General features: G+C 41.4%; 2 protein-coding genes across 9 annotated transcripts in view; one reads left to right on the top strand and one right to left on the bottom strand.

Annotated features, from left to right (window-relative positions):
* Nucleotides 1-12,599, bottom strand: part of RAD50 (RAD50 double strand break repair protein) — a 204,758-nt gene that overhangs the window by 100,059 nt on the left and 92,100 nt on the right. The window lies entirely within an intron of this gene.
* IL5 (interleukin 5) lies at nt 1,425-3,426 on the top strand. The gene is made up of 4 exons (XM_059174540.1): nt 1,425-1,568; nt 1,768-1,800; nt 3,091-3,219; nt 3,328-3,426. The coding sequence occupies exons 1-4, from the start codon at nt 1,425-1,427 to the stop codon at nt 3,424-3,426; spliced, it is 405 nt and encodes a 134-aa protein (XP_059030523.1).

Here is a 12,599-nt window from a genome sequence, read left to right as displayed (position 1 = left end):
GAAAAGCACAATTTGCTTTCTCCTGCCACCCAGGAACAGGATACATAACGATCCAGGAGATTTGACATCATCTTGGGACCACAGTTGGAGACCTGGCCGACAAGAAAGCCAAGGAGGAATCACCAAGACAAGCAAGATATAAAGGAGCCCCTACCCTGGACCATTTGATTGTATGATCTAATAATTCCCTGTTTGGCTTCAACCAGCTGGGGTTGGGTTTTTGGTCACTGGTAACAGGAAGGATCCTAACATAGTTGCCAGTGAACTTGACCCTGCTAAGTTTTGATGGTCTCTGCTCTAACCACCATCTTTCTGCAAGTATTTTAAATTCCTTTTAAGGAATGCCGGTGTAGCTCAGTCAGTTGAGCCACAGCCTTCGACTCAGGTCATGATCCTAGGGTTGTGGGATGGAGTCCCGCATTGGGTTCCTTGCTCAACGGGGAGCCTGTTTCTCTCTCTGCCTCTGCCTGCCACTCTGTCTGCTTGTGCTCTCTCTCTCTCTCTCTCTGACAAATAAATACACAAATAAATAAAATCTTTTAAAAAAATTCCTTTTAAGGCAGATCGGTCTAGGGGTGCCTGGGTGGCTTAGTTGGTTAAGTGACTGGCTTTGGCTCAGACCATGATCCTGGAGGCCTAGGATCGAGTTGCACATTGGACTCCCTGCTAAGCATGGAGTCTTCTTCTTCACCTGACACCCCCCTTATCATGCTCATTCTCTTTCTCTCAAATAAATAAATAAAATCTTAAAAAAAAAAAAAAACAGGGGTGCCTGGGTGGCTCAGTGGGTTAAAGCCTCTTCCTTCAGCTCAGATCATGATCCCAGTGTCCTGAGATTGAGTCCTGCATCAGTCTCTCTGCTCAGCAAGGAGCCTGCTTCCTCCTCTCTCTCTCTCTGCCTGCCTCTCTGCCTACTTATGATCGCTGTCTGTCAAATAAATAAATAAAATCTTTATAAAAAAAAAAACCAGACAGATTGGTCTAATAACAATAGTGATAGAATTTAGTTAACCTGAAAAAGACTTTCCCAATATTTATACATTCTGGTATAAAATCTAATGGTGTGCATTATACCTCTCCTTTTTATACACATCTTTAAAGAGGAAATTCAATCTTCCAATTTTAAGAAATGCATATGTGAGGCAATAATTCATCAACCCAAAGATTTTCTTTGTAATAGAAAATGTTTTTAAAGGGGGAGAATTAGGGATTTTTATAATTATTAAAAGATAAAGGCAAAATTATTTTTTTAAGATATAAGGCATTGGAAACATTTTGTATTACGATATGCCATTATTAAGCATCCTCTATCTGATTGTTAGAAATTATTCATTTCCTCAAAGATAGAGAATAAATTGGTTGGGGATGCAATCTTGTAGTATGCACTTTCTTTGCCCAAGGCAAACACTGAGCATTTGAGAGCTATGAGACTGCTTCTGCATTTGAGTTTGCTAGCTCTTGGGGCTGCCTATGTTTCTGTCACTCCTGTAGAAGATCCCATGAACAGATTGGTGGCAGAGACCTTGACACTGCTCTCCACTCATCGAACTCTGCTGATAGGTGACGGGGTAATTTTCTTTTTGATTCCTGCAGTCTTTAAAAAACATGGGTAATCATTGACAGTGACTAATTTTAAAGATCTGTTATTAATAATGAAATTATGAGTTAGTAATATATAATGCATAGCCATGTTACTAGGAAACATTATATTAAAAGTTATGAATCTTAAAATATGTTAAAGATGAATGTATTTCTTTTCCTTTTCAGAACCTGATGATTCCTACTCCTGAAAATAAAAATGTAAGTTAAATTTTTATTTGACAAAATGATTGCATGAATCAGTTTTGTATTTTAAGCTACAAAGCATTAGTTAACATTGGGATGATTTAATTTGACCTATTTTGTTTTTATGTGTGTGGATGTGAATGTATGTGCTTTTGAATATTAGGAATGGTGTTAGGAATAACTCTACCATATTAAGTAGAATCCATTAGGCAAATGCATCAGGCCCTTTTCTCATGTTGTCAGTTCTACATCTCAAAGAGCCTCATGTCAAGCGTTCTTTCCAGAAAAATTCCACATTGGATGAGAGGTGCCTCCTAGTCTCCATTCACCTCTATCTATGGCTTTCCTCACTTTGAAGTCTTTCTGTAAGTACCAGCAACGTAGGGTTATATTTTTAGAATTATGGTCAATAGACATTTATTTGTTTGTTTGTTTGTTTTTAAAGATTTTATTTAAAGACAGAGAGTACACACAAGCAGACAGAGTGGCAGGCAGAGGCAGCGAGAGAAGCAGGCTCCCTGCCTAGCAAGGAGCCCGATGTGGGACTCGATCCCAGGACCCTGGGATCATGACCTGAGCCGAAGGCAGCGGCCCAACCAACTGAGCCACCCAGGCGTCCCGGTCAATAGACATTTAAATATACAGTGAAGTCTCATATTAATAGTCATTTCTTAAATGATTTTAACTCTAATGGAAATATATACCTTTGGAGTATGTCATGGTCATTTTAAAATGTAAAAGATGTGCTATCATTAGTCTAAATAGAATAAAATCACCACTTAGAACTGTCAGAGGAAACTCCGATGTGAGGTAAGTTAGTAATGTTGCATTATATTTCTTAAACACTTTATTTCTCATTAAGCATTTAATTTATATCATTTGTCAAACTCCTCAATAATTATATAAATGTCATTTACTTACTGAAAGTATAGCTCAGGGTGCCTGGGTGGCTCAGTTGTTTAATCAGCTGTCTTTGGCTCAGGACATGATCTCAAGGTCCTGGGATCAAGCCCCACATCGTGGTTCCTGATCAGGAAGGAGTCTGCTTCTCCCTCTCTCTTGACCCTCACCCCACTGTGCTCTTTCTCTGTCTCTCAAATAAATAAATAAAATATTTTTTTTTTTTTAGAAAAAGGAAGAAATTATAGGTCAGTATGAGGTGGTTTTCCACCTGGAAGAGAAACAAGGAAAATACTCTTGGGAGAAAGGAGCTTGTGTAAACTCCACAAAACAAAGTCCCAACTTTTTGCACCAAATTTTTATAGCTTGTTTTATTTACATTTTTAAAAAATTTTCTTCATTTAGCACCAACTGTGCATCGAAGAAGTCTTTCAGGGTATAGACATATTAAAGAACCGAACTGCACAAGCAGCGGCTGTGGATAAACTATTCCAAAATTTGTCTTTCATAAAAGCACATATAGACAGCCAAAAAGTAAGTTAAAGATATTTGGTGGAAACTTAAGTATATTTTTCTTGCTGGGTCTGTTTTGACAAGAACTGACAGTTTTCCTACAATACCTCTTGTCTGCTCTTTTCACAGAAAAAATGTGGAGGAGAAAGATGGAGAGTAAAAAAGTTCCTAGACTACCTGCAAGTGTTTCTTGGTGTCATAAACACTGAGTGGACAACAGAAAGTTGAGACAAAACTGACTTATTGTAGTGAAAGATTTTTGAGGAGAAGAAAAATCTTTTGGAATGAGAATGAGGGCCAAGCAACTGGGGGGGGCACTTAATGATCGGTCGTAGATTTAAACTTCAGAGACAAAGTAGATATTTCAGGCAACCTACTACTTCACCTCCTCACACAAGCAGAAGGCATAAAAATAAAATATTAGAGACATATTTCAGATATCCGATCATGGAAGTATATTCCTCCAGTTTGCTCCAGGCAAAATAAATATGTACTTTAACCTTATTTAACACAACATTCTGTAAAATGTCTGCTAACTTAATATTTATTTATGAAACAATTAAGAATTTGATAAATTAATATTTATATCAGATCATGTTATGTTCCAATAAAACAAAAATAAACAACTCTGATTCAGTTTGTTGCTGGTCTCTGTCCTACTCTTTTTTTTTTTTTTTAAGATTTATGTATTTATTTGAGACAGAGCATGAGCTGGGGAAGAACAGGGAGACAGAACATCCAAGTAGACTCCAGCTGAGCCCAGAGCCCGACACAGGGCTTGATCTCACTACCCACGAGTTCAGGACATGAGCCGAAACCAAGAGTCTGGCACTTAACTAACTGAGCCACCCAGCCATTTCTGTCTTACTCTTGAAGTTAGCACAGTCTGTGTGAAAACACACTGAGTTTTGAGGGAGAGTCTGCATCTGTGCTGGCTGAGCATTCCTGTCTCCCTTGTGACAGAGGTCGCAGGGTTGCTAGGCCAACCACAAGCGGAAGTGATCCAGCAGGCCTTAGTTCGGATGTGGGCAGCATGGGCTGAACATGGTTTCCTCGACACAGTGTACCAGAACCTGGGAGGATGCATGTTAAATGGTAGGTAACGAATGAATGAAACTTCCAGGACTGCCTGGAGAATTAAAATGACTTTCAAGGATCTTCCTGAGAGGAGGAGAGTGTAAAAGTCTGTAACTAGGTCTCTTCCTGGCCAGTGAGAAGAATTTGGCAGACCAATCCCACTGCTGGTACAGGGAGGGAGGCAGGAACCCTCTTGGTGGAGCCTAGAGCACGATGGCCTGGGAGAGTTCTTCCTCATCTCACTGAAAAGCTGGGAGGCACTTATATTCAGAAGGCTGGGTTCTAGAGGGGTCCATCATCCTGTATTCCCAGTCGTAGAGCAGTAGCAGTTCAGTCTGCCTGCTTATGACAATCAGTACCATAACCGAAGGTTCTTCTGCTTGAGGAAATTTCTCAAGGATCCAGAAAGTATGTTCTTTAAAATGGATTTTAAAACTGAGATAGAACTGGAGGAGAGATCCAATAAGAATATTCAACTATGCCACTGACTCCTTCATTCATTTACTGATCACAGGGTCTACACTGCGTGCTGGGATACAGTTGCAGGTGTAGGCTGGAGGTTCTTACCAATGGGTGCCATTACCCCATGCATTATCTGCATGGATTGTATGGGTCACACCTGGTTGTTTGTGTTAAACAACCACTCTGCTGTGTCTGGGCACAGGACAGGAGGCAGAGTAGTCAGACATAGAGTCTCAGGTCAGAGAATACAAAACCTTCCATGATAAAAGACAAGTTTTCCTTCTAGCACAAACCGGGCATGGTGGTTAATGCTCTTGTCATGGCCCAAACCCACAACTGTGCGTCCATCAAGCCCTGAGAGTTGGAGCCGAGCCGAGGAAGATGGGTCAGCACAGTACTGTGCTGACTGCTCTAGAAACTGACTGGAAACAGGAAACTCGATTTGTAAAGAGACTGAATGTCAACTTAATTCCATTCAGCAAATATTTATTGAGCTCCCAACTGGTCCAGGACTGTTTTAGGGACTAGGATCTATCATTAATAAAGCAGACAAAATTCCCTGCCCTTGTAGACTTATATTCTCTCTCAAAAAAGGTTATTTTTCCACTTACTTATTTTTAAATTTTATTTTTGTGAAGATTTTATTTCTTTATCTGACAGAGAGAAATCACAAGTAGGCAGAGAGACAGACAGAGGTGGGGGGGGGCGGTGGGAAGCAGGCTCCCTGCCGAGCAGAGAGCCCGATGTGGGACTCGATCCCAGGACCCTGGGATCATGACCTGAGCTGAAGGCAGAGGCTTAACCCACTGAGCCACCCAGGTGTCCCCGCCACTTGTTTTTTTTTTTAAAGATTTTATTTATTTACTTGACAGAGAGAGAGATCACAAATAGGCAGAGAGAGAAGGGGAAGCAAGCCTGCTTCCTGCGGAGCAGAGAGAGCCCGATTCGGGGCTCTATCCCAGGACACTAGCCGAAGGCAGCGGCTTAATCCACTGAGCCACCCAGGCATCCCATATTTTTCCACTTCTTTATGAAAGTCCAGTACGGTGCAGGTGGATTTAAGACTGGAATAGCCTGTCTGAAATCCCACTCACAAACTCTTACCAATCTACCAGGGCTCAGAGAAGCTAAAAGCAATCTGCACTGTATACAATCAACCCAAATGTGACTTCTTAGATGTACCAAGGGTTTTAAAGGCAGAAACTATGATCCTCAAACTGATTCTACTTTCCCTGTAGAGGGAAAAACATCCAGATGGCCCCTGGCAGATCACATCCACCGCACCCTCACCCAAACCTGCTGATCGTGGGGTTCCAGAACCCAGGGTATTGGGGATGATGAATGCAGCCTCCAGGTAATAGGACTACCTTCTTAAGCCTTATTTTTCCTCTCAAAAGCTTATCCCATAACAGGGCAACCACTCACTCTATCTTGGGGATGTCACTGTGACCCCCCAGTGAGAGGAGCCAGTGTGAGTGAATAGGCTGAGTTTTGGAGGGACACAGAGGATCCTTCCCAGAAAACATCTCAAAGTAATGTGTCCAAGGGGCACCTGGGTGGCTCAGTGGGTTAAAGCCTCTGCCTTCAGCTCAGGTCATGATCCCGGGGTCCTGGGATGGGGCCCTGCATCGGGCTCTCTGCTCAGTGGAGAGCCCGCTTCTCCTTCTCCCTCTTCTGCTCCCCGTGCTTGTGCTCTCTCTGACAAATAAATAAATAAAATCTTTTAAAAATTAAAATTAAAAAAAAAAAAACTGCACCAAAAAAAAATCCAAGAATATATATTCCTGAGCCCCACACTGGATCTATGTCTGGCTCTGTGTTCAGTGTGGAATCTGCTGGAGATTCTCTCCTTCCCCCTCCGTTCCTCCCCCACTCCACCTCTGTCACACACATGCACCTCTGCACACACTCCCTTATTCATAAATAAATAAATAAATAAATAATATGTTTGCTTTTTTTTTTTAAAGAGGAAAGTCTGAGTATGTCCTTTACCAGTACATGGTTATTCTGATGAATGGTCTAGGGCCCTCTGGTAAAGGATTGAAGAAAGAAAGCTTACTCCAGGGGCACCTGGGTGGCTCAGTGGGTTAAAGCCTATGCCTTTGGCTCAGGTCATGATCCCAGAGTCCAGGGATCAAGCCCCACATCGGGCTCTCTGCTCTGCAGGGAGCTTGCTTCCCCCTCTCTCTCTGCCTGCCTCTCTACCTACTTGTGATCTCTGTCTGTCAAATAAATAAATAAAATCTTAAAAAAAAAAAAACAAAGAAAGAAAGCTTACTCCATTAAGTAGGATTCTAGAGTCCCTCCTATTTAATGAATGGTTACTGGAATCTGGGAGATGGATGAAAGGTCTGATTTTTCATTGTGATGGCTCTTGCACACCTCAACCACAAGCTTTTGATTGTATCTAACTACCCACACACTGAATAGCATGTTGATCAATTATCCACCTCTCTTGCCTCTTGAAATGCTTTACTATATTAGCCACCACTATAAATCCAAGGGTCAAAGTTACTTTATATAGCCTGACTGCTCATTGTAGTAATTATGACCACTTTGGCCTCTGCCTTCCTAGGAATTCCATCTTGCCCACTGATGATCGGGGAGCCCATGTCAATGGCAGCATCCCCCACCTTCAATCCAGCTTATGGAGAACTTCTACTACCAACCTTTGCAATGATGCCTGTTTCTCCTCACTAAGGCGTCATGTGCTATGATAGCAAAAGGAGTGCTCTCTGTGACCTACAGAGAACATGGCCAGATAGTGGGTACTCAGACCATATACAATACATCTATCTAGTATTCCTACTTCCTGAGCTATCTGCCCTCATCTTCAACACGATGGAAAGGAAATTCTGGCATCTCCATTTCATCTTTTTTTTTTTTTTTTCCCATTTCATCTTTTGAAGTTCCAGTAAACTGTTAGGATAAGCTCTGAATGTTCTTGACAAAACATTAAATCCTGCATCATAGTGAGTAGCCCCCCATCAATGAATTCAACTCTATCTACTCAACTCTTTATTCCTCTGGACTAACAGGATCCACTTGGCGTTAGATTCTGACAGTACATATCTGTAAGCTCCAACACACCTGAATGTCAGCTGGGAAGCTAATGCCTCTCACCTTCGAACACACCTTCTATACTCTAGTAGACCTGGGACCCTGTGAACAAGGTTCTCTCTTGTCAGCTGATTCTCTGTTAGGATCTATCAGTAGGGGGCGCTACACTAGGAGGCTGGAGGAAGAAGGGACTTGCTCATTCCTACTATTCCTTGTTTGTGCCTCTGATTCCTGTCATTTACATTCCTAATACTAATATTAGTGTTACCCTGGCAGCAGCAGTTCACTCCAGTAGAAGAAACCGGTTACAGTTTGTAGTTTTGCCAACATTCATTCAAAAACCTTAGAGTATTTCATCCCAAGACTCCCAAGACCCCGGCACCACTCAACCAGCACCTTCCCTCCTAAAGATCTGGATCTTATTACCATCTGCCCCTTTTCTGAGCTCAGAAACACCACCAGCTGCTGAGCTTTGATCTTCATGTCTGGGAGTTCCTTCCCCTAAGGTTGTGTGTTTTAATAATTCTAACCTCTTCCCTTTGATCTCCAGGAATAAGGGCAATAGCGGCTTCCCACAAATCACCACCTTCATAATACCTCATTGCTCCCTTTCTGCCTCTCCAGTTATCTGATACCTGCTTAACAATTATTTATATTCAATTCTCTCTATTGAAATAGCTGGTATAGTTTCTGTCTTCTGATTGGGCCCTAACTGATATGAACATTCTGAGCTCTAATTCTGATTACTGACCTGCAGATAGTGGGGAGTGTGAAGAGGAGAAAAAATATCATCTTGGGAGGCACCTGTTTCAAGAGAAATAATTTTTCTCTCTTTAAGCAAGGAGAAAATAGTCCACTTTGGCAAGGGGGAAAGGGCTGCTACTTCCAGTTAAGGAGAACTCAGAAGAATTTGGGGTTTCAAGAGTCTCAGGTTTTCTCACCCATGTGTTCCTTTCCCAGGTCTTACAGTCCCACACTCTTGTTATAAGGTCCTACACTTTGCCATAGGTGCACAACTATTCTCCTTTGAAGCTCTACAAAGACCTACAAATGATCAGACCCTGAGCATAATTCGCAGCTCAGTCTGCCCTGTGGCTGCAAGAGATAAAGGTCTCCATTTCTTAAAGTTTTATTTATTTGGTAATTTTTACACCCAATGTGGTGTAATTTCATGACCCAAGATCGAGAGTCTCATGCCCTTCTGAATGAGCCACCCAAGTGCACCAAGGGTCTCTTTTAGAGTTGCCATGGAAGTCTGCTAGCATTCAGAGTGTACTTTAAATCGGAATTAGATTTTTCTGAGCCTATCACTCTTTTTTGGTAAGGTCTCCAGGGCTATCAGAAGAGTCATTGTGCTTTGCAGTTGCAATTGAATTGCAATTAACATAGCTCCCATATATTTCACCCACTTCGTCTTCCATTGCTTTGCTCCCCATCTGCACTTTATCCAAATTAATTAAAAGCTTAAAAAAAAACCAACCTCCAAAGCCACTGCATGCTAGAAGTCAATCTGCATAGTATCAGCAATAGGTTCCTATTATTTCAGAGAAGTGAGCAATTAAACTTCAAAATTTCATTTCAAGGGTTTGTTACATCTGATACCTACTGTCCATAGCTGGGGATTCCTCAGAAAGCAGAGCCTGAGGCAAGCAATAAAGAGCGGACACTTAATTTGGGAGTTATAAGCTTATATTGGTTAGGTTGAGGGAAAGAGGGAGGTGAGGCAAGAAAGACATGCAGCAGTGTGGTGTGATACATTAGCATACTGGCCCCAACTTCACACCAAGGTGTGAGCAAGCATAGCAAATCTCCCTGCAGGTACATGTGCTTATCCCAGGGAATTTCTGCAGGAGTGCTGAAAGAAGGCAGAGCAGCACAGAGAAAGGGCAAAGGAGAAGGGAATTCATATACCAGGCTCCCTTTTGTCTGTCACATCCTATTAGTCAAATTCACCTCTGTTGCATTATTGGCAATGTCATTAGCAGCCGCTTGGGAGCCAACCTTCATTCCACATAGTGTGGCATTTCAACTGTGCCTGGAAGCATAAAGGTGACTTGGTGTGAGTGAGATGCTGACCAAGAGAGAGAAAGGAGAAAGTGGAGCAAATCTGAGAAGGCACACAAACATGTGCCCCATGCAAATTTAAATTATAAAAACTGATGCAAGAATACAAAGGGTTCTATAACCATTCCAATAATTGACTTAATCATTTAAAATATTCCCACAAAGAATACACAAAGCCTAGACAGTTTTATGAGTGAGTCCTTCCAAACTTTCAAATTACATGTAATTCGAAACATATGTAAACTCATACAGAAAATAAACAAAACACAGTATTTTCCAACTCATTTTGAGAGGCTAGTACATATTAGTAAAACCAGAGGGAGGCATCACAAAAAAAAAAAGAAAATTATGATGCGATAGTCACTCATGAACATGGATGTAAAAATTGTAAAGAAAATGTTATCGATCCAAATTCAGAATGTATAAAAAGATAAACATAACATGTGGGGATGCCTGGCTGGTTCAGACAGCTAAGTGGTGACTCTTGAGGTTGTGGGATCGAGCCCTGCATCAGGCTCTGCACTGGGCACGGAGCCTGCTTGAGATTCCCTCTTGCCCTCTCCCTCTGCCCCTCCCATAAATAAATAGATAAAAAAATAAATAAAGCCAGGAACCAATGCAAGAATGTGCAGGACCACTGTATGTGCACAGCACACTCCCAGGGAGCACATTTTACATCATAGACATTGTGGATTTGAATATGTATCATGATAATTTCCTATCAGATGGAAGTAAAGGGTATTGAGGAAGAAGCTTCTTTTTCCAATTTGCACAGACTTTATAGGGGTTACTGGTGACCATGGATAATGTTAACTCCATTTTGTTTAAAAACTGTGACTGCAGGTACTGGCCTTTGCAACAAGAGTATAATTATAAAATATATGTAAGGATTTTAACAGAAAAAACAAAATTCATGTACAGACACAAATGTCTGTGTGTGTATATATATATATTTGTGTATATGCACAAATATTTGTATGTGTGTGTGTGTGTGTGTATATATAGATAGATAGATAGATGATGCAAAATGACAAAAATAAAACCCAAAAGGACATAGGGGTAGTAAATGATTATAAGTAATAAGAGATTATCAAACTAGGGGCTCCTGGGTGACTCAGTCCTTCTGCGTCTGCCTTTGGCTCAGGTCATGATCCCACGGTCCTGGGACTGAGCCCCACATCAGGCGCCCTGCTCAGTGGAGAGCCTGCTTCTCCTTCTCCCCCTCTCCCTGCTTGTACTCCCTCTCTCTTTATGCTACCAGATAAATAAATAAAATCTTAAAAAAAGAAGTTATCAAACTGCTTGATCAATATACAGAATTGATTACATTGTTACACATCACTAACAAATAGAAATATAATGTTAAAGAAGATATCATTTATAACACTTAGAAAACTATAAGGTGCCAAAGAATAAATCTAACAAAATGTGAACTTTACTGAAAGCTGATTTAAAGTTTTATTGAAATAATTTTAAAAGGACCTCAACAAACACAGACACCCACCATGATCATGGATACAAAAAGTCAATACCATAATTTGGAACCTGATCTATAAATTCAATACAAAACCTATCAAAATCCCAACATTTTTTTTCATGGTACTTAAAAAGCTGATTATAAAATGTACATGGCGGGGGGGGGGCATGCCTGGGTGGTTCAGTGGGTTAAGCCTCTGCCTTTGGCTCAGGTCACGATCTCAGGGTCCTGGGCATTGAGCCCTGCATCAGGCTCTCTGCTTGGAGGGGAGCCTGCTTCCCCCCTCTCTCTACCTGTCTCTCAGCCTACTTGTGATCTCTCTCTCTGTCAAATAAATAAAAATCTTTAAAAAAAAAATAAAATGTACATGGAAGAATTAGGGTCCAAGAACAGCTAACATAATTCTAAAGAAGGAGATCAGAGTGGGTGATCTTGCCCCATGAGATAATCAAACTTTATTAAGTAAACAAGATCTTTACATAGGGTAGAGCAGTGGTTCTTAACAAAGAGCAATCCCCCCTAACCCTCCCCATCCCTGGGAGAACATGTGGCAATTTTTGGTTGTCACAGTTAGAGAGAAAAAAGAGGCTACTGCCATGATCTCATGGGCAGAGGCCAGGAATTCTACTAAACATCCTACATTGCACACAACAGCCCCTACAGCAAAGAATTATCTCATATAAAGTGTCAGTAGTGTCAAGAGCAAGAGAGGGAGTGTCAAGGGCAAGAGAGGGAGTGTCAAGGACAGGTAGAGAGAGAGACCAATAGATAATTTTTTTTTTTTTAAAGATGGGATGGGGCGCCTGGGTGGCTCATTTGGTTGGGTGTCCAGCCCTCGATTTCAGATCAGGGCATGATCTTGGGGTCATGAGATGGAGTTCCACGCCAGGGAGTCTGCTTCAGCAGGGAGTCTGCTTCTCTCTTTCTCTCTCCCTCTCCCCCTCCTCCTGATCATGTATGCTTTCTCTCTCTCGAATAAATAAGTAAGTCTTGAGGAGGAGTAGGAGGAGGAGGAAGAGGAAGAAGAAGAAGAAGAAGAAGAAGAAGAAGAAGAAGAAGAAGGAAGAAAGAAGGGCACCATGACTCTTAGTCTTGGGGTTGTGAGTTCAAACCCCACACTGGGCATGGAGTTTACTTCAAAGATAAATACATAAATAAGTGAATAAAGAAATAAAGTAAAATAAAAATATGACCTTGGGGTGAGCATATCTGTCAGGAGACAACTGGAATAATTCTGGAAAACTGGGTAATTTGAGGAAAT

Source organism: Mustela lutreola, chromosome 5 (assembly GCF_030435805.1).
Source record: "Mustela lutreola isolate mMusLut2 chromosome 5, mMusLut2.pri, whole genome shotgun sequence".
NCBI lineage: Eukaryota > Metazoa > Chordata > Mammalia > Carnivora > Mustelidae > Mustela > Mustela lutreola.
Note: the sequence above shows the minus strand (reverse complement) of the source record. Positions and strands in the feature narration are given on the sequence as shown.

Excerpts from the sequence above, each read along its gene's own strand:
- IL5 (XM_059174540.1), top strand. The coding sequence starts at position 1,425 with ATGAGACTGCTTCTGCATTTGAGTTTGCTAGCTCTTGGGGCTGCCTAT. Across the intron at positions 1,569-1,767 it reads CTCTGCTGATAGGTGACGGG|AACCTGATGATTCCTACTCC; the intron begins GTAATTTTCTTT and ends TTTCCTTTTCAG. Across the intron at positions 1,801-3,090 it reads CTACTCCTGAAAATAAAAAT|CACCAACTGTGCATCGAAGA; the intron begins GTAAGTTAAATT and ends TTCTTCATTTAG.